The following is a 22,745-nucleotide window of genomic DNA, read 5'->3' on the forward strand; positions in this document are numbered from 1 at the left end:
CACTGGAACAACCAGCTCCTCATGATATTTTCTTATAATATTACATAAACACATTCCTCAAACTTTTTTTTTTTTATTTCTATAAGTTTCTATTGCAACATTTGTTTTAGAGATTAAAAAACTAACCCTACAAGATAATTTATTTGCATCAAAGATGTTCTGTTCCTCACTACTACTGTTCCTAAGCACCTATTAGCAAGAATCACGCACTTCTAGATGTTTTCACATTGAAATAATGAAGAGGATGGGGAGGAATTAAAAGCCATGATAACGTGCCTGTCGGCAATTTCGAGCTGTTAAAGAGACCTATTATGGACCTGTTTTGTTCCAAATGATTTTTTTTTAGTATTTAAGGAAGAATGATAGAATTGAGCAAGCTGATAAAGCAAACAGCTGGAAATATGTAAGAGAGTGAGTAAAATACAGTGAATATCAAATGATTTTGTTAGAAAGAACATGTTCTTAGAAGACACCTTAACAACAAAAAAACTGTTCTTATTATTGCACCTGTATATTTGGTCCATGAAATAAAAGAAAGAATATAAGGTGCGACACCCACGACTTGACAAGAATCACCAATAAAAAAAAAATCATAACACTGACAGAAAAGCAATAGCAAACTTTTCAAAATATCCAGAAACCCCAGAAGTCCGAAGAGCCAAGAAGGGGATCAAGCACCAGTATTTAAAGGTCTCAAGTACATGGCACAATGCAGATCCTTATCCCAGACCCTTCTTACCAGGATTTTAAGACTTTTCTCCCCCTATTCCCACTCACCTTGTTTCGCTTTAGGAGGTACAGGCATATTAGTGAACTCATTCATTAAACGAACACTGAAACAGAACGGAAGGAACAACTAGACATGAGCAGCAAGTTGAGACTTAGAAGGACAAAAAATAGAATTACATCATTGTCATTCCAACTACCAAAAAAACTTGAAGAATATCATAAAGAAGTCTGAGTGAACTTCAGACATAAAAATTAACATGATCATTGCTAAGGAAACCAAGGTGTTAGGTTAGTTCTTGCAGCTCTCACAGTTCATATTGTGTATTAAACACTACTTAAAACTGGTATTCCTCAGGCAAGTATCTTACTAGACTAGCTAAGCCATTGCAAAACATCAAGTTCATTGTAAAAGCCAGTTATTACCAAAAAAACACACACAAAATATTTCTGGATATTTATCAACTTTCAACAATTGCAGTAAATAATCATTTGTTAGATATTTCTGAATGAGCTGAAGTCAGGTGAGAGATTTCTTTTTATTCCTTTTTTAGCAAGCTACTTACAAACTGTCTATCATGGGTGTTGAGGTACACGGCCGCTGCGATTTGGAATACATTGGAATGGACTTCATTAAATGATACATTGGAGGGCAAGCAACCAAGGCTTGCAGGGTCTATGCAGTGGAATTAAGGAAAAATTCAGAAAAAGCCTGGAGTGGAAGGGAAATGACAACAAAGGCAACAATCTCAGCAATCAGAAACATATTAACTGGATCCCTACAGTGTGCAAATATTGAGTAACAAATCCCATATTACATTGTAAGACTGAACAAATGGGAGCTAATATAGACAAGCAGATGAGTGCAGAAGTGGTTATGTAAGATAAAAGCTGGTGTTTAAAGGAGAATTGGTGGTCTGGAAATAAGTTATCAGGTTCTGCAATAATCAGTCTTGAAATTAGTCTTAATATTTTCCAGTAGCAGAACTAGCAGTTAAAGCATCTTAATTGTCACTTGCAATGAGCCACTGCTAACACACAAGATATACCTTAATAAAAAAATAGTAATAACTAACATAGTGCAGCACTGAAGAAGGAAGATTTCTTTTACCAAAGGTAAAAGTTATTTTTGCAGATAAATACAATTCTAATACATTAAGAGTGAGTTAATCTTCCACCCTGCTGTAACAGGATTATTTTAAGCACTGGATTTACACAGATGATATGATAGTGACAGCCTGCTCAACAGAAAACCGAACAATCCATCTACTTACCAAACTGACAAAACAAAGAGCAGTTACTTGAAGTATGAAAGACAAACAACCACTTCAGCTCATGCACAGAGTAATGAGTAAATGGAACTAGAAATTACAAGGTTTTCAGTCATGAGAAAGTTGCAGTTCTGAAATATTTTCACAGAGGTAAGAGAGACAAATTGCAAACAGGATTGTGCAACCAACCACAGACACAAAGTTCAATGATCAAAAATACCCCTGGATTTCTAGATGGTACCCTCAAACTTTTTAATCTCAGTAGCAGGACATGGGAAGACAAACACCTTCATAAAATACTTACCAGAAAAATCCAGAAAAGCTTTGACAGATTTAATAAACAAATTTTAACTTAAGTGCATTAATTTTTTTCCAAGGGAAGGATACAGCATTGATGTAGCACCAGTTTCCTTTGTTGATCAGCCCTCGCGGTTGCAAAGACACTGGTTTATGTATTAGTCTTACATTTTCCAGTATTTCTGCAGAATGAGAAACAGTAAATGAGCATCAACAAAACCCACACGTTAGTCATCAAAACAAATACACGCTGATGCGTTACAGAATAATTCAAATCAATTAACGAGATACCCAAAAACTTCTGCAAATAGCTTTGCTCCATTTAAACACTGCTCGTATTTCAAATCAGACACATTTCTTCAACTGAAGACTTCCTGGAATTTGGGTGAGGAGGATGCTGGTACAAAAACCATTGTCATTTCAAAACTGGAAAGTCCTATTTGTTTTTTTTTTGTTTTGTTTTAGTAAAATTACGTACTTTTATTTATATAGATACATATATAGATATAAATTGTCATTAGCTGTAATCCCCTGCCACCAATTTTACCAAATAAGTGCAAACAGGACGGGCAAGTGTTAACATGGTCTTCTGAATGGTATGTTTTATTTCCTGTTTTAAGACTTCCAAAATCTACAAGATAACAGGCTTACATAATAAAATGGCTGTTTTCCTGCTTTCGAAAACTTCAGTGATGGTCCAAGTTTAAAAATGAGAAACCACTGAACATAAATAAGTCTGTCTCAGTTATGGAACTGAGAGCAAGGGAGAGAGCTTTTCCAGGAAGTCTGACCTGTTATTTAGGTACCTAAATAAAAACTGTTTAAGGAAAATATTGGATCTGGTATATTTTAAATTTGCAAAACAAGTATAAGAGGTATATAGGACAGAATAAAAAATGCAAATAAATATTGCAATTGTCTACCAAGGGGCTTATTTATTTCTAGAATAAATGTGAGGGTCTCTAGAGCCCTTATATGCTATGCTGCATAAACTTAAGAGTTTGAGATATACACTAGAAGGACTATCTATCTAACCAGATGAGATAACGTGACATGGAGAAAAGCAGTATCACAAATCTATAACTGAGCAGAGGAGTTGGCAGAACTGCAGGCAAAATCCATGTCCTTCTACTAACAGACTATCTCTTCACCTATAAGATCATATTTCCTGCTGACAACACCAGTTCCAGCCAAACAAAAACATGATCAAAAATTACAAAGTATTTAAATCAGTCCTCTGTTATATAAAGAACCTGACACCTGAAAGGGCAGACAGCAAAAAGATGTAAAACAAGAAGGCATTAGCACCAAGCACAGATGAAAATCCTTCTGCAAGTGTCAAAATATATTTGTTATTCAATTATTAATGTTCTAGTATTTCAGACTATAGTTTATGAAGCAAAGTTTGAAACGTGTCGTGCACACACACAATCTTTCTGGTAAGACAATTAAGTACTGTTGAAATTTAGGATGAAGAGAATGCCTTTCAATAACTTTTTATGTTAACTGTATTCTTTCCTATTTTTGTATCATACTAAATAAAATTATTATTAGGACCTTTAGCATCCTCTTGTGGTCATAAAATTGCTTTGTAAACAATGTTTGAAGCAATTACGGTGAGGTGGGTTTTTTTCCTTTTAACACAAAGCATTATTTTTGTATACAGTGATTACATTCAATACCACATTTTCATCTCACATCCAACATTTACACAATAACTTGAAGAACTTTTACGAGAGTATCAGAAGAAAAATACACTTAGAACAATGAGAAAACTACTTTAAAGTTTCAAAATGCGATATAAAGGACACATCACTAACCAGAAATCATATTCCCTTTGGCAGATACTGAACTGCGAAATAATGAGCTTGATTTGAAAACATACTGAATACTATGTAAAACACATTTGTTACAAATTAAACTAAGTAATTCTTGTCCTGTTCACTACAGTCTTGGGAGAGCAGTGAATCATCATCATCTTCATGAAGATGTTTTATGTATTGGAAGTCACAACCGTCATCACTCCAACAATTTCATCTGTCACTAAGTAAATTCAATTCTGCCACGTTTGCCAAAAGACCAGGATTTTCAGATCTCACTTCTGTTTTCTCTGCTGCACTATCACATCTTCCTTGAGAAGCAATGCCCAAAGACTGACGTTTTCCTTGAGTCTTCAACAGCAACAACAGAACTACAGTTCTCTCCCATATTTTTCATATAGATTGGCATTAAACAATGGAAAAAAAACTTTGTCTCCTTCAGCTTTACTAAGGACGCTTATCAACTCCCTAGAACCTCCAGGTCCTTATATTCTCTAATACTATTACCAACCATTTCTTCTTCATACCATGCGCTTGCATTTGATTTCTATTCTGGCCTATCCTTCCATACTTGCATTTATTTGATTCCCTTCCTTCTAATTTAAAATCATTCCAGACTTAATCGGATCTTAAATGTTTGTGTTCCTCAATTGATCTGAAGTTCTGCCTGCTGTAAACAAGTTTTACATGCACTGTTACTTCCATCATCCACAATCAAAACACTGCAAAAAAAGGGATTAAAAAAATCTTTAGATTCTCCCACTGAAACTTCTAATAAAGCTACCAAGGCTACTAGTTTTCACACACTTATTTCCCTAGTTTACTTGAAACATTATATAAGGCATTATTAACTATTATCAGGTTATGCATCAGAGGGTAGTAACTGAAATGTGGCAAATGAAACCTGAGTCTTATTTTTTACAAATATGGACCATTTATGACCTTAGTATCCCTTAGAAAAGAATTATTAAAATGTCTGTCCTAGTATCTAAATCAGGCCAAGGTGCATAATCAGTGAAGTTGTCTCTTTCTAAATATGCAAGTGCTGTACTCCTCTACCATGCCGATGTTATTGGCCTTGAGTTTTGCCAAAAAAACATCAGTAGTTCACGTTTTCCTTCAGAAGTTCCTTTAACTTGTCCACCAGTAAAGCTTCTCACCACACTCCTTACCCACTTGCTTAATATTAACTCCTCAGTATTTTTTCTCAGCAAGATTAACATGAAATTGGTTTGTCTGGTTTATTTCTTTTCTAGCCCTGATCTTCATATCCATATCTTGTGTAGCTTTCATTTACATTTCAGGACTAAGAAACCACTGATCTTCTCAGGTTGAATCCAGTAGTACTGAACTATCTTCAGGGTGCCTGTGAACCCTTAACCTCCCTTTTGCTAACTGGTGAAATTAAGAGCACAAACCAGCAATCGCTCCCTGGAAAAGTAACCTATCTTCTTGTGTCCCAAGCACCTGGTCGAAATAACTGTACAGAAGGGTCTCAGAGCTCCGATAGTAAGTCAGAAATTTTGCTAATTTTGCCTGCTGAACTCAATATGTTTCTGGTCTAGATTTTACCCATGTTTAGCACCCTATGACACTTGTGGTCCAAAATTCATTCCCATTGGCATGAGTTGAAACTGGTGAATTCCCAGCAAATCCAAAACCAGGATTTCAACTCAGCCACACAGAAAACAACAAACAAAATCAGCACCTGCCTATGAGAAACATCCAGGATCACTATATACCCTTATACAATGATGTTAAACTAGGCAGGAGATTCGAGATGAAATGGAATGGAGCAATTGATCTGTCTGAAAACCATCAAATAAAACTCGTGTAACACATTTTCAACTGTGAGTATATGAACAAAGCACTAACACACCTATTTTCCAAACAGGACAGAGGACATTGAGAAAAAAAACCAGACAATGAAGACAACTCTTCACACACAGCAAAGCCTTGACTACACAGCATTCACATCCTGACATGACCATTTTGTATCAAAATCAGCAGCATCTCAATTACAGGCATTGCAATGTAACTCCTTCCTAGATCAGCTGCAATGAGATGAATTCCCTCTCACTGGAAAAGGATCTATACTCAAGATTATTCCTCTGCAAAACCAGCTACCTAATAGTGAAGGTGCAGAAGAAAACTGTATAAAGTTACATTGCTATTTTAACACATTAAATACAAAACAAAAAGCTCTGCTCCCACCTGGTGGCAAAAACTAGTACAGGAACAGTCTCAGTCTAGGAAGTTGAACAACTTGGGCAAGAGCAAAGAAAAAGGTTTTCATCTACAGCAAGCAGTTCCAACTCTATGGTTGTCACAAAACAATTTTAAATTAAAATTCATTAACAAATGAAACAATAGCTTAAGAGTACCACATACTCCACATGTATGCATTCATACAAACCATAATCACCTGCTCACGCACATTATTTAACAGTCAAGTGCATTTGTAACACAAGTGTAAAACACATGGAAATACGAATTATCCTGAGAACTTTCAACAGACAATTTTCAGTAACAAAACTGTTACTAAGCAGGGGATGAGAGGCAGGTATATACTTCTGGGTATTCTGAATAGAAATCTCCAGGTCAGCGTCTGGTTAGAGTAGAAAACTTTAGCTTGAAGCTGTCACACAAGAAACACCACTGTACTTGTAAATTATCATGTAGCATAAATAGCAGGATTTTGCACAAGCCTTTTCACATATGGACTATTTCAAAGATTCAAAATAATTATTTTTGTTTCAGCACTCATGAGTCAGTAACATAAAATGCAAACAAACGGATATTTCTCTTCATGTCTTCTGAATCTGCAAAAATGATCTTGGGCACATTTTAGCATTTTTCATTAGAACCACCAATATGACAGGACCAACAGTCAAAGCCTTTATATCACACGCTGCTTTTCCTGATGTACCCTCTGGACAGTTTCTTATTGTTATTCTTGAACAGGCAATAGCTAGCATTGTTTCTGCATAACATAATGTTGTTTGTAACGGTCCAGGATAATTCCTCAAAATTTGAAACATAGACCTCTCAAAGAGCGAACTGACAAATGTAAAAACTATTTCCTGAATTAGAATTTCTAAAGTAGGACCTATTTAGATGTTATACTTAAGCTACTCTAAGTATCCACCAATTTCAGCTACTTTGGCATAAATATATTAATACTCTTGTAATGGAATGCAGTACAAGATTGTAAATACTGGATAATATAACACATAATTTTCAGAACCAACTTCTCTAACATATTCTCCTTATCACAACAGCACACAGTCAAATACAACCAGCCTATTTAAAAAAATCACAGATCACTTAAACATATTGTTTGACAAGTAGCAATCATTTTACCGCATCGGGGATAATGACATGGTAACGTCTCATTGGAATGTTTAGTCAGGGGGATACAAAACTGTCTTATTTAAATTACATCTTTCATAGCAGTGTTTGAACAGTTGTCTTACTAAGAACATTAACAGAGGGATCTACCAATATTGCACGCTCCTGTTTACAAGCAGAGTTAATACCCTTCCAGTGAAACATCCACTCGTGTATTAACTATACCTGCAATCTTTATGGCTACAGGATCCTCTGAAACTGGAACAGGTCCCTCTTTGACTTCAACCTGTTTTTCAGGGACCAGAGTAGATGTGGCAGGAGGGGTATATTTAGTCTCAACATAGACCACAGATGTGGAAGCAGAGGGCTTGGAATTGTGAAAAAGACTAGCCCACGATTTCGCAGGCTGATTAACAGGGACTGATCCTGCAACCGGGACTGTTGCCTCAGTAGTAGGTGAAGCTTCCTCAGGCTTAGCTTGGTCTGAGTCAGTGCTTTCCACAGTGTGCAATTCTACCCCATTGGCAGCTGTGTCCTCACCAGAGGATTCAAGTGTTTGTCCATTAGTAACGCCAAGATTTTCAGTAGTATCAGTACCAGCATAAGACTGTACAACAGCTGTCCTTAAAGGGCTATCTCTGCCAGTCTCTGCGGGGATGCAAAACGGTTCAGAATTAGTAACACGGCATACCTCAGGCTGCCCTGCAGTCCTGCTACTGTCTAGTGCGCTAGAAACAGAATCATCAGAGACAGCTTCGTTAACGAAGTCCACAGAATTGTCCGGGCTGTTGCAAGTCCTTGGGGTGGCCAGGGAGGGGATGTCTCCCGTCAGTTCCGTATCCTCCGTGCTTATACTGTTTAGTCCCGATGAATTTGCATGGCCATTTACAAGAGCTTCTGGGGGAGCGATGCCATCGCTGACATCTTCCAAGTAACTGTAGTATCCAGGTGGTCTTTTTTTCTTCTTTTTACGCTCCCTTTGCCCAAGGCCTCCAGCCAAGCCATCGTTTTCAGCGTTAGAACCGCTTTCCAAAGCGAGGGTTGGGTCAGTGAACTGGCAGTCAATGGAGTTGTAGTTGGCTTCGCTGAGAGTATCATCAGGGGGTTTCTGAGCAGGTGCACAACTCAGAATGAATTCTGGAGCCTGAGGATTCAGAGTACTTGAAATACTGTAGTCGGTGTTATTTAGTACAGCTGGTTGCGTCTCAATAACTTCATCAACACCAAATTCAATTCTCTGATATTCTTCCCCTGGACAAGAGAAAGCAAACCTGAGTTAGTGAATGACATTTAATTAAAAAGCTACAAAGTCAAGAAAAAAATCTGCATATTTTCCTCAAGAAAACAAACTACTACAAACTCAAAAAAGCAAACTACATTCCTTCAAACTAAAATAATTCTTACTCACTATCTACTACCTGAAGAACATTTCAAAACATCGTTCTATTGAAGACAGTGTATGATTCAGGTTTTCTTAAATAGACTATGGAATTTTCAAAATCACTGCACAGCTCCTGCAAATAACAGCTATTAAATTCACCTATTGAGAAAAATTATTAAAGGCCATTCACTTTAGCAATATTCTGCAATAAGTTAATTACTGGATAATTGCATATAAAATATGGTGTAATACTGAATTCCACACTTGTAAAGACAGTGTTTTCCATTGACAGCTACAAAATCCAAGCCTTTACCTGTTTAACTTTTAAAAATAATATCCACACGTGCAGTCTGGTTTTTGGGAGGTGTGTTTCATTTGTTTTTCCTAATGTGTGAAGATTTATCATTAGTAACTGAAAAGTATTTTCATTACTTTTATAAAAACATGGCAATTTCAGCTTTTTTAACTCTGGGATCATCAACAACTTATTTAATTTCATCACAGTTGAATTTCTTACTGTATGAGAATATGATATATATATATGACTATATGATTTTATGTCAATAAATACAACGTAAGTCAGTGTTCAACTCATACATACAAGCAGTACTGAAAAATTTGTGAATAGGATTGGGTTTGTGCTTTGGGTTTTGTTTTGCTGTTGTTACTCTCTATTTCTTTATTTCTCTTGGAACTTTGACATGGTCTTTAAAGAAACCCTAAGGAATATTCTCATGGTAGGTTGCAGTATCACAAAACATTTTCGGTGACAAAGTACTGCAATTACATGGAACTTAATTAGTTTTATAATGCATGCAGGCTAACTAGTAATATTGAATACTTAATTCACAACTATTTCCATAATTATCAAATAAAGGGATAAAATTAATGAAACTGAGTCTCATGTCAAAGGGTAGCTCACATACCAATACTAAAGTTCTGCAGGTCTTTCTATGATATGCATGTTACTCTTTCAAAGAGATGAATTTTAATATTTTCTGCTTCCTCAAAGATGGGGGGGTGGGCAGGACACAACACCAAACTAAAAATTGACACGTTTCAAATTTTTAAAGACACTAGAGAACCAAACACCTCTATGTATGACATGTCAATAGATGCATGTTTTCAGGTTTATCACAGACACTCATTAAAAATGACTATTGTTTTGGTTTGTTTTTTAAACACAACAAAAAGCAAGCAATAGTTCCTAAGGAAAAAAAGTTATTCCTACACCTCAGGAAATAATCCTATGGGAAGGCAGGGTCTAGTGGAGAATATTTTGATATATAACTGCCGACATAACGGTTTAGAAACTCTCCAAATGCTTCCAGAAAACTGATGAAAATTTTAACTTAAACAAACATCAAAACCCAAACAAACAAAACAACCTCAACAGTGACAACCACGATCTACATTTTTTTTTCACTATCAAACGAAGAGTAACAAAATATTCAATGTGTGCTGAGGTCTGACTTACACATGCAATACCAAAATATCATGAATTAACAAATAAAGATCAGTCTTAAGTAATATATTACATATTTTGCACGTCTGTCACTCTCACAAAATATAACTGAATATAACTTCATGCCAAACCACATTAAAAACAAGTAGATACAGCTGTTAACTGCTCTTCTCTTAATGCTTTATTAACCTACCTAAATGAGAAGTAAACACAGCTCAGCTATCAATTTCAATCTTGCTGCCAGACTAAAGGAAAATTTACAAAAAAAAAATCCCTCCGTACACATTTCTCCAAATCATGTTAATAAGAGCCTAAATTTCGAGTTTTCCTCACCTCTTCCCCACACCCATGAGAAAGTGTTTTACAACACCGTCCCTGGCAATCCCCCATTCACCAGCTACTCCTGCAATCTCTGCACAGCTATCACCAAAGGGGCCTAAGCTTCTTTTTTTAATAAATAAGGAGCCCAAAGACAGGGAAGTGCAAAGCAGCTGATGGATACCAACTTCAGAGAGAAGGGCTGGGAGATCTCAGGGATTACCCAGCTGGTGAGCAGCAACACTAACTGGTTCCCAGTGCTATAAACTGGCTGATGTGTCAGAGGGACGCAGATCGAACCCAGCCACAGATTCAGCTGGCTGCAAATGCAAGGCAAGGGGTTTCAAGGGATACAGGACACAAATCCACAACAAAACTGTTCCTCATTAGTTCATCTGCTCATGGAGCAACTTGTTAGTTCAAGCATGAACCAAGAGCCAGTTCTTTACCCTTTGTTATGACAGGAAAAAGCAGAAGCAACAACTGGTAACAGCTAATATTCCTCCAACCATGATAAAAATGAATTACTGGCCACACTTCAAATCCCTACCATTTTAAAATAACCTGGGAGTTCTTTTTTTTTTCCCAAAATCCCAGTTAGAAAAATAATAATTGCTTTGAAACAAAGCACATGGTTGCCTTTTGTGGGTGATTTAAGTCTACTACAGCCAGCAGTGAGAATTCTCACTTTGCTCTCCTCTCCGCTTCCTCTGCTCTCCACCAAGCTTCCAGCACTTGTGGTACTTAACACTAACCTATTTTTTCTTCTGTTTTGGGGAACTTCTCAGCTTACTGTGCACTACACAATCACAAGAGCCAACTCAGGGCAAGTGGAGAGCAGAAAACAAAACACGTTCCCCTACAGTTACAGCACGATGGTAATTTAGCTGAAGGCACAACACGAACATTCTAGCATTTAATGTAAAAGTTAAGAAGTTACATCTGAGGAACTACAATTTTATACCTTCCAGCAGGATTAAAATAATAAATACCAGTAGCTACTATATGGTTAGTCTGTGGGATGACTGGCAGAAGCTCATTTGCTGCATGAAGTTCCTTCAAAAAAATGAGAGGTAATTTTTTCTGTTTGTTTTGACTTTCCACTTTGCTTCCGGGCATCTTTGTTTCAATCTAGTTCACAGTGCTATTTCTGAACAGACTGAAACAGATATATCTGTCATGAACAACATGACACGCATACTGAAACAAGTATCAACAGATGCTCCAAGGACAAAGTTTATGTACAATAACAAAAGCTGTGAATACACACTACTAATTAGTCTGAACAGATTTCTGCATATTAGAGCTTCAGCCATGATTTGATTATTCCTAGTGAGCATTAATGGATCTTCTAATTCTGTAATAAAGTTAAACACTGAAGATAAGTATGGGAAAAAAATTAGACTATGGGGGGTGACAACATCGGCAATATGCGTCATTTGGTTATAATTATAAATATTCTGCATAAGCATAGCATTCCATTTTAGTTTCCACAGCTTCTTATGCAGCCGTCACAGTAATAATGCGCATGCACAGTACAGTGCAAGCTTGTTAAAGACATTTTTCAGGCAAAACCTAATTTGCTGTCATTACCTAATCTCAGGGCTGGGAAGGGCTCTCTCAGGGTCTAGGAATGATCTGAAAAACATTTGTACAAACCAACTTTCTGTATGGCTTGTGAACATTAAAACCTCAGTCTTAAAGAACAAAACTTAAATCCATAGTTAGACAAAGCAATAGATGACTGGGCATCCCTGTCATCAACAACAGACAATTTATACCATTTGGTCCTTTCAACGAACATTTCAAACTCCTATTTAAAACTATTCAGGGTCCTAAAATTGGTCTTGTACTATATAAAGGTTCTGAATTTTCAGAAACATTGCATATCTGCTTTCAAATGGGACCTGTTGTCCTTCTTTATGACTAGCTATCTTATTTACCTTTAAATGCGAGGCCAAAGTTGCTAAGCATAATGCTCAGGTGTTCTTAAACATTAATATGTGCATTCTGGTCCTCGTGAGTACTTTTGAGAAATGTCCAGTCAGACACTTGCATTATTTTGAAGGAGATCTGGATGTCACTTGTATCATTCTCATATACATCTGGGTAAGTCTCAGCTTTCTGGTTCTACTCTGGTTCTGGGAAAAAAACATACGCTAATTTACCTGCCACTTAAAATATTGAGGAAAGTTTGGTTTAAACTATATAGAGTTGTGATCACTTGGCAACTGCCACTTAACTGTCACTTTACGTATGAAGTAAGACCAGGTTTCTTTGTCAAGCTGTTGGGTGTATGGGTTGAGACTCAGTAGGCACGGGACTGTTCCAGGTTTAAACTAGGAATTCTTTAATGCATTTTTACATCAAGAGTCATACTTTCACCCCAAAAAAAAAAAAAACTATTTTCCAGAAAAACAGGTGAACCAGGTAGAAAAAAGAATGTCAAAGGGAACACTGAACAGAGCACGTTGCAACTGCCAGGAAATACGCTACAATTCTTAGAGGAGGGCCAGCTGAACGCCACACTAGTTACTTACTTCTTTGGTACAAGTTCTCTAACAAGTTTCCACCTCCTCCCATTTTTACAGCTGCATCCTACAATATTCCAGCAAGACATTAAGACTGTGTGGTAGCACAACTGAGGGGAATAAGAATGTCCACCCTAATTAGCTAAAGTTCAATGAGCTATTTTCAAATACTCTCATGGATCTCAGTCATTAAAGGTCTTTACAAAAAACCCCAACCTGTCAAATATATGCATATCTAGCTGCTGATCAAGTTCTAAATATTAAATTTAAAGAGAGATCATACTAAATCAGGAAAGTGTCAAAACTGTTAAGTTGAAAAACTGAATGTTGATTTCTTACCATTGTGCAACTTACCTGTGGACTTAATACCACATGAAACTGTGTCATTGTATGGAGGGAGCTGTGCAAAAAAAGAAATGAAACTTATTTAAAGATAAAGAAATACTATTAGCATCTGATATCAGTTTCATTTGAAACATCTGAATCCTCTAAAAATATCATTATTAAGTTTTGATTTTCTGAGAGTATGTCTTAAACTCATGTTTCTATATTTATCAAATCCCACACTGTAGCTTGAAGTGTCCTTGCAGATTACCATAATTACAGAAAGATAATCTTGGTTACACACCACAGGCTCATCAACTTCTCAAGCAATTCACCTCACAGCACCAGATCTTCCCTCACCTGCAGTAACTCACCACAACTGTAAAATTAGGAACATAATCACCTTTTAGAGAAAAACTGAAGACAGACCAAATTACCTGTGAAAGGATGAAACCAAGTTTTGAAGAGACAATAGCCACACCTAAACCTTTGACTCTCAACCCAGTGCAGCTACAGTTTTGCCCTTGAATCGTTTCAGCTAAAGTGTATTCTTAATCGCATTTAAAGAAAAAAAACCAAAACTTTTTGATCATCAGCCTAAGCATAATGTAACCACAGCATACAGTGGACTGTAAACATGTCTAATATAAACCACTGGCATCATTTTATGGACTCAGTGGTTGATAGAACCCCTTGGTATTGAGTAACTACAGGTGGGCAACTTCTAATCCCCCACATCTGTCCCCGAACTCCCCCAGCAGCTGAAATTATAATGCCGTAACAGATATCAGAGACTTCTCCATTGAAGTCTTCAGTTCTCTAAGGCTAAAGATACTTACAGATCATCTATTTAAAGCATTGTAGACAGCAGTGCATTGGAAGTGGCAAGAAATACAACCTTAAAAATACATTAAATTGCATAAAAATACATACTGTAAAATCTATTTACAAACCATAATACATCTTAATACATCAACTTTGCAGGTCAAAAAGGATAATAAATGAGGCTCCAAGCCTTTAACAACCTATTATTCCACATTAATATCAAACACAGATTCAATATAATTTTATAGTCAGAGCTAAAAATGTACTCTAAAAGTTTACAGTAAACAGTTCATTATGAAAGTGGTAATTCTTGTTTTTCTCTAATTTCAAGAGCTTAAGAAAAGACAAACTAAAAAAATTTTTAAAAAGTAGTCCAACTATTGTTCCCCTAGATATCAGCTTTCTGAGTTGACCTTTTTCATACAACGGGGTCATCAGTATCACTTTAGTCAAGAGGTGTCTGATAGAACATGTATTAAAAATGCCATGCAAAAGACATTCTAAACAGCTTTTAGCTTTAACAGTCTATAGGTAAGGGACTTCAGAAGGACAGCAGTATCAAGAGGCGCTGGGGTTCCCAGAACTGGCACTGCCCCCAACAGAATGTATGTCGAACACCACTGCAGAATTACAATCTCAGTCAGCTCCTTGAATTTCACCCTATTTTTTTTTTTCCAGACCACTCTTCTCTGAAATATCTGCACAGTCTAAAACTAATAAGGATAATTTTTATTTCATCATCCACATAATTAAAACATTGAACTGAACCAGATCAAGGACAAACTGAAAGAACATTGTTCAACACAGTTTTTTATTTTGGTACCTAACCAGTAAGTGGTACACTTGAGACTGTTATAAAATGAATTAAGACTGGTTTGAATGCTGTAGGTTCATGTTTCCTCAACATACTTTATGAGAGTAGCTTTATAGAAGTCAAGATATGACATTTTCCCCAATGTAAGCATTAGAATAGCTGATGTAGGACATTTAAGGTGACACTACCCAGGATGCCAACGTCATACTGCTGTTGCGGTATTTAATGGTGGGAAAACAGCAATATTATCAGAAGAAACACGCATTACCTCAAGATCTATTCTGCATTACTTCCCACCTAACAGGAAATATATAAAGCTATTCCCTAAAGGCAAGTACAAGCTACCTATTTCTTTCTAAGTTTCTCCGACCCACCAGCCCACCTCATTCCCTTCACATGCACTTGTATTGTTTAGCGGTGTGCTATACTAATTATACCTGTAAAATTAAGTTACAGGAAACTAAGTCAAATTAACAATGGTCATCAGATTTGTACAATGTAACAAAAGGATTTCCCCATCCACAGTTGAAGTGTTCATTTATTTTACATTGAGGGAGGACAGAAGCATGATTGAAATGTTTAAATAGAAACATTTGGAGGAAAAGCATGGAAACTGACCAAGAGGAAAATCACTTTTCAAGTCTGGAGATTAGGACAATGGCATGATACTCTTCCCTAAACAGGAAAATGGCTTCTTCACTCTCTGTCAAGAACTGCAGAGAACAAGAGCCTACCCCTTAAGCAAAATAAGAAAAAAGAAAGGGCAATCAAAACATCAAAGCTGACGTAACAGGGCTGGATAACTCACTTTCAACATCCTGTCACTACAGTGTCAGATATTCCAGCTCTAGAAGATGACAAGCAGAAGGCGGAATAATTCATTTCTAAAAATCCACATACATGGAAAGAAAACTCCTGTTCAATACCTTCATTTTGTAAATCAGCAATAATTTTTTTAAAAAGTATTGTGCTATTTCAAATATGCACCAAGAGATGTAGCTTTAAAATGTTATTTCTAATAGAAGTTTAAAGTAGATCTTACCTCAACAGAGCATCGTGGAGTCACAAAGAACTGATTAAATTCATCAGGGCTGAACTCCCCAAAAATATACTAAAAATAAAAGAGAAGAATCTTTGTTAAAGAAGGTTTACATTCAACACAATTAATAAATTCATAGTAAAATTTATTATGATACCAGCATTCAAAAAGATCTGTGTGCTGGGAGCCAGAAACTGGCCTCTTTGCATGCCAACTTTCATTTTAATTCCTTCCCATGTTTTTGGCAAAGTACTTTATGTTCTAAAACTGTATACAATGTATTCTCCTTCAAATTCCTACTAAAGTATCCACAGCACAAACTGCTAGAGTGAAAAGTTGCATCAGTTCATGTAAACCCTAAACACAAACTGGTTTACCTTCTAAAACAAAGACACGCACCCACTACAACACAAAAAACCCACTTACTGTACTGGAGTTCTGCTAAACTAACAAGTTACGCAAGAGTAATGATACCACTACCTGGGTGCACAAGCAGTCCCACTGAACTGAAACTGCTGAGGTTTAGAAAAATATACAATATTTAAATAGTCATCAATTTTGGTACAGCTGCTCTTTGGAATTTTGTTACTCTTGTGCCTGAGACTCTACATACTGAACCTAAGATGAAATGTCTTTTCTCCAACATTATCTTCCTGCATCCTTTTAGATATTTTGTACATTCTAAAATAGAAATCTAGAAGTACCTAACTAGATTACAAAAAAACCCTCATACTGAAATGAGAGTTTATATGGAGTTTACAGAAAATGAAGAATTCTCAGTAAAAAGGCCCAACATGTTGGCATTTCATAGCACCTGGAATGCGCAGCTCTACAAACTTGCACCACTAGCTGTAATCAGCTGAACATCCAGGACAGCAAAGAGATACTGGGACAGAAAGAGGCTGGACAAGGAGTTGAATAAACTGACAAAATAGACAAAACGACTGGAAAAGATCAGCAATAACACATTTTTGGCATGTGGAAGGATATTCACATTAGACTCACTAGGCATGAGTATTATGGCCATGGATAAAAGCAGGTTGGGTTGGTGCAGGACTTGGATGGTCATTTAAGACAATTCTTTGCAGTCCTCCACCTCCCATCAGAAAATCAGGGCAGAAACCAGCTTTTCCATCAGTGTCACATCTTGCTCATGGCAAATCCTCAGCTTGGCTGCAACTAACATGACTGGCAGCTGAATCAGTCAAAAAAGTTCTTAAATTTTTAAAAATCGTCTCTAGTGAAGCACAGAGTGTCACAACAAGCTCTAGATATGCTCATTCAACACAGTACTTTTTTTTTTTTTACACTTTAACTGGTTTATTCCATTAAAACTCACACACTTGCTGTTTGCATGACTCACAGCCATCTACTTCCATAAATTTCAAAGCTTGTTTAAACTAAATTTCACAGCAACTACACAATGTCATTTTCTTACACTAAAAGTTATTTATAGATACATCACTTTCATGTGTGAAAAGAATTTAATCATTTTAATGTCCTTCAGTGTTTTTAAACAAATATTAATATAATCTGGTTTGGTTGACAAACTATTCATACAGTCAAAACAAACTGGAACATCTGTGATAGAAACATTTGAAGCACAGTAAAGCAATTAATGCTTTAAATGACCTTCATATAACCATATAACCAGCTGTTAACTACCAACTGAGCTAGTACAACAGAACAGGATCACTAAATGCTACTAGCGTGAACAGCTTCACAGTTCTTGGCACAGCACTTAAACTTGGCTTGTGCTCTCAATGTAACCAAGTCATTTTTATTCAGTAACACACCAGCTAGAATTTACCATATTCCAAAAAACATGCCTAAGAAAAACACACTTGCCGAATCATAACTAAATTATGTTTTTGGGAGATATGTTCAATGCAGTAATGCAACAAAAATTTAAACTATACACTACTAAAAGTTATATAAATCCAACCCTAATTTCTCCATATAATAAGTCTTTTCATTCAGCTGCACTTTTAACTGAGGTATCACAGGCCTGGTAGCTCTTTCCAAGCTAAAGAAAGCACTACTTCTGAATTAGGGATCACAAGACAAAAGTTAAAGTGATCACTAATACTATCTTAATGGAAGAGTTTCACTATATAATGATGTATTCACATAGGGAAGTGTTGTGTCTATGCAATGGTTTCTTCATAATTTAAAACAACTTCTAACCCAAAAACTAATCCTGGTCAGACTATAGTGCAAAAAACCCTACCCCATTTGGGTCTGAAAAAAACCCAGAATTTTATTTGAGTTTATGAAGCTTTAGCTAACAATGCTTTATACCTGCAAATACAAAAGAAACCAGCTAAAAGTCCCCTGCATAATAAACTGAGAAAAATATTGTTTCAAACTAAATGTCTTAGGCTGTATGACTGATGACACAAAAAACCTCCCCGACTTAACCGACCATTCTGTCCTCTGCCTTGTCTCTCGAGAAATATATTTCTGCCAGTTGCACACACAGCACCCTCTGCTAGCGCAACACCACTTTCTACCCTTTTTAAGGCACGACTACGTGCTGAAGTGAAAAAGAACCAAGACATCACATCACTTGGACGAGAATCATGATCTCTACAAAAAAAGGATGCAGAGAGGGGAAAGAGCCACTGGAAATACAGTGCTTGTTCCCTACCTGTCTGTCCATCCCATGGCCCAAGGACCCAGAGTGCCTGGTGTTGAGGTAATTACCTCTGGATAAGAGCAGATTTCAGTTGTGAAACAGCTTCAGAAAGACATCACTGCAGTACTTACCCTGAACCATTAACTCAAATTTAACAGGTTTTTCTGTAACTGAAATGCTTAAGTAGTATTTTCAAGCAAGAGAGTGCTAGGATTTCATAAAAGCAATACACCCCTGAACAAAATGGCCTTGTTATCAGATGAGCTTTTGGGGTCCCAGCTTGTACACTCTAAATTATTCTACATAAATTCAAAAGCTTTAAAGTTAGGGGGTTTTTCAAACTGACAAAATCTAATGCTTGAAACAACCAAACAAAACTTTAATTACGTTATTTACACAGCTCCTACACAAGCCACTGACAACGAGCATTAATTTATCCCCCACTCTGTAAATAACATTTAAAACACAGAGCAGAGATACTCTCCCTTGTGTTAAAGCTTTGCCAAAGCTGTTTCTGTCTATTTCAATTCCAATTTTAATACTTTCAGGCGAGCATTTGTGTAAGAAACACACATATCCATTAGAACTACTTCAAATTGATCTCTTTAAATGTCAAACTCTAATCTGCCCTACAGCACATCAGTTTGAAATTTGTGTGTACATCACAGTACTCTGAGGTTCAAATCACCAATAACGGACTGGGACTTCACCGTAGAACCTCCAAGGAAAAAGTGGGTTTCAGACACAGATACTCACGGTTGGCCCTAACACAGGCTAGAGATCATGATATGCTTGAGGATAAGCTGATTGTCAAGATGTGTCAGAGCATCAACAGCCTCTTACTTCACAGTAACTACAACTGTACGTTACCTGAGCAAAGGATCAGCACGATTGCTTCAACAATGCATATGACTGGACAGCTGGATTAGCCCAGTTAGCAAAATCCATGCTTATTACCATCAATAATACATAAAGTACGTACAGCAACATACGAAGCCAAAATACTTTAAAATATTACCAGTGAAAAGCTGAAGTTTAGCTAGAGCTCTACATTAATTTCAAGGCAACAAATAAACAACCAACCAACCACAACGACAAAAATCGAGCTTTCTCCAAGTAAAAATACTGTTTAGCATTTAGACATTAGACAAACAAGCATTTGTTGAAATCATGCTCAATAGTAGTCTATGGTGTAAGTGGTAACTCGCAAAGTAGAGGAGGAATGATGCTTAGAAGAGAGAGCCCAGTCCTATATCGACACTGGATTTAGACAAAAATACCTAAGAGAACACTGGGGGGAAGTTTTGAAAATTTCCAATTGTACTGTTACTCCTAGACTTACTTTCAAAGATATATAATCCCTAAAAGGCTTAATTCCAAGTCAAATCTGATCTCTCCTTTTCAAACTATCTCTGCAACCTCCATGGAAGTTTTCTGTTCTGGTTCCTGGGAAGGGGCAGGAATCCTCCTCACTTTTTCAGGAGCACACATTTCACTCTGCATTTCTCCCACTACTCCCCAGACTGTTTAACTCTGCCGAGCAATCATTAACCTTGCATTGAGTGTATTCAAGGATCCCTCAAGATACCTCGGCCTGGTGAGCTTCATTTCTGCCATAGATTAAGAGCAATGTCAAGACAGGATCATATAAATTTCAACGTTCTTCCACTTGCAACTGGATAAGAAACAAAGATGGGAAATAATGGTCTTCTCTGGGGGGAAGGCACGTGGGAGGCTTAGGGAAAAAAACAAACAAACAAACCACCAAACACGACCACGTACCTCTACTATCTTTCCACTTTCTCAGTGTTTCCAAATCTCTCCTTTGGAATGCAAAAACAATATAATAAACTCAAAAGATACTGATGGATCTATTTCATTTTACAATTCAAGACTGTAACCCAACTTGACAATTTATAAAAGAGGTATGTTATTAAACATATTAAAATTAACATTATTTTAACTGAGTAAACATCTGGTAACATAGCAAACCACCCCTCTTACACTGCATGATCAGAAATTGATGTTTTTTCCATCTAATGTCTTCCATACAGAGGTTTAACAACCAATCACTTTACAAAGAAAATCATTGACAAAGGTTGGTTTCTACCCTTTTTTTAAAATGCCACTTTCAAGATAATGAAGTGCTGAACTTCTGGATGTTTTCAGATGTGAATGCCACTCTTCCAGATGCTCATATCTATGAGATCGAGGATGAAAATAAAAGTAAACAGTGCTTGAATAAACCTTAAAAATGAGATAGCATTAGGTGGGGTGGTACATCACATAGACAAAATCTCTCCTTTCAGATACTGACACTAACAGTAACTAGCACATAAATTTAAAAAAAAAAAAAAAAAGGTAAAGTTAAATATACTTTGTGCAATTCTAAAATGGTATCTCTTTTCACATGAAGCTGCTAATGGTATGGGTGCTCCAGTTTATAATTAACCTTTTTTATGTTACCAGTACTTCAGCTTTAATTTATTTGCCTTATTTCCACCCATCAAGATTTTGCAATTAAAGTCTGAGGCTGGAATTCTAAACGTTCTCATACAGCTTTGGAGAGTACAAAAAAAAAAAAATCCTGAAAATGTTTGGAAGAACCAGATCAAACTGTAGTTCTCAACTCCTTCCTATGTGACTGAAAAGAGGACTTCAAAAGTCCTGCACCTTCACCACCATCTCAAAGAACTTAAAACTGTAAGACTAGGCTATTATACAAATACTCTGCAGATGAGAAATTTTTTAAAAGTATATCACATTTGAAATATATTTTTCTATAATACAAGCAAGAATACTGAATTAATGAGATTATTGAAGCTGGTACAGCAGAAAGAACTCAAAACCTGCATTTCCAAGACTCGTGTGCTGGTGTCACCAATTTTAGCATTTAGTCCGACATGCTATAAAGGATCAAATTGTCCTGTGTCAAGTACCTGCTTCCCAACATGAGTTACCTTTAAAAGAAATACTCATCTTAAATACCAATCTTAGAACAACATCCCAAACACTCCTGATCATCAGTCACTGGTGTTTCCAGTTGCAACAAAACTGGAATCAGTTTTTAAGTTAATTTCTGTAATATAATTACAATAGTATTACATATATCTGCACTCCAGCAGATTCTACACCACTTTGAACAAAACATTTCATCAATTACATCATATTTATATCTTCGAGATACTAACTGCATCTAGATTATGAAAGAAATTACATAAAACCAATTAACCAAATACATCTACACAAGAAAAATTATTTTCTACCACACAGAAATAAGAATACTTTTATGTTCCTACTGTAAGTCTGGTATCTATAAATGACCAAATGGCATCTTAACTACGTAGATAAAAGCAGCAGCAACAGAACTAATCACAGAAGGGAGGGGGATGAAGGCTCTCTGAAGACCCCAAGGGATTAAAATGCCTGACCTGCAAGCTCTTCCTGTGTCGATTGTTTTTTGCTGTGCTCTCTTTAACCACTTAAAAAATGAATGCTAATATTACCCTTCTACTTGTAACGAGATCTCCACTGGCATTCCAGCCTGACAACACGAACACGCTTTCAGAGGATTACAAGGAGGAGCACACGTTACACAGCTGCTTGTCCTAGAAAAATGCATCATCATCTTGGCACCACCTGTGCTACAAGAAAAGCCAGGAAAATGAAGTGTCAACTTCTGTTTTCAACAAGCATTAATGTGGCTTTCATCTAATAACCAACAGCTTCAGATCTTCCAGTCAAATTAGTTTAAGCTGCAAATACTCCCACTTCAACAGCTTATCCACAAACTAGTTAAAAATACAGCTTTTACTTAATGATAGCAAGGAATAATTCAACTGTATCTAAGCAGAAGGCCTAACAAGTCAAAACTAGTTCACACATAAATTGAAATGATGTTTATGTTTATGTATACCATAAGCTATACAATCTTTCTCACTGAGC

General features: G+C 36.5%; 1 protein-coding gene across 2 annotated transcripts in view; it reads right to left on the minus strand.

Moving 5' to 3' along the window:
* Positions 1-22,745, minus strand: part of USP10 (ubiquitin specific peptidase 10) — a 47,848-nt gene that overhangs the window by 11,769 nt on the left and 13,334 nt on the right. The window contains exons 2-7 of one of the 2 annotated variants that reach the window (XM_065848126.2): positions 16,166-16,234; positions 13,515-13,560; positions 7,691-8,716; positions 2,385-2,476; positions 1,293-1,402; positions 778-833 (exon numbers count right to left, since the gene is read on the minus strand). In XM_065848126.2, coding sequence (XP_065704198.1) covers positions 778-833; positions 1,293-1,402; positions 2,385-2,476; positions 7,691-8,716; positions 13,515-13,560; positions 16,166-16,234 — 1,399 coding nt within the window. Of the gene's footprint in view, positions 1-777; positions 834-1,292; positions 1,403-2,384; positions 2,477-7,690; positions 8,717-12,572; positions 12,735-13,514; positions 13,561-16,165; positions 16,235-22,745 lie in introns of those variants that run through there. The other variant, XM_065848127.2, reaches the window with a different exon arrangement.

Source organism: Patagioenas fasciata, chromosome 13 (assembly GCF_037038585.1).
Source record: "Patagioenas fasciata isolate bPatFas1 chromosome 13, bPatFas1.hap1, whole genome shotgun sequence".
Lineage (NCBI taxonomy): Eukaryota > Metazoa > Chordata > Aves > Columbiformes > Columbidae > Patagioenas > Patagioenas fasciata.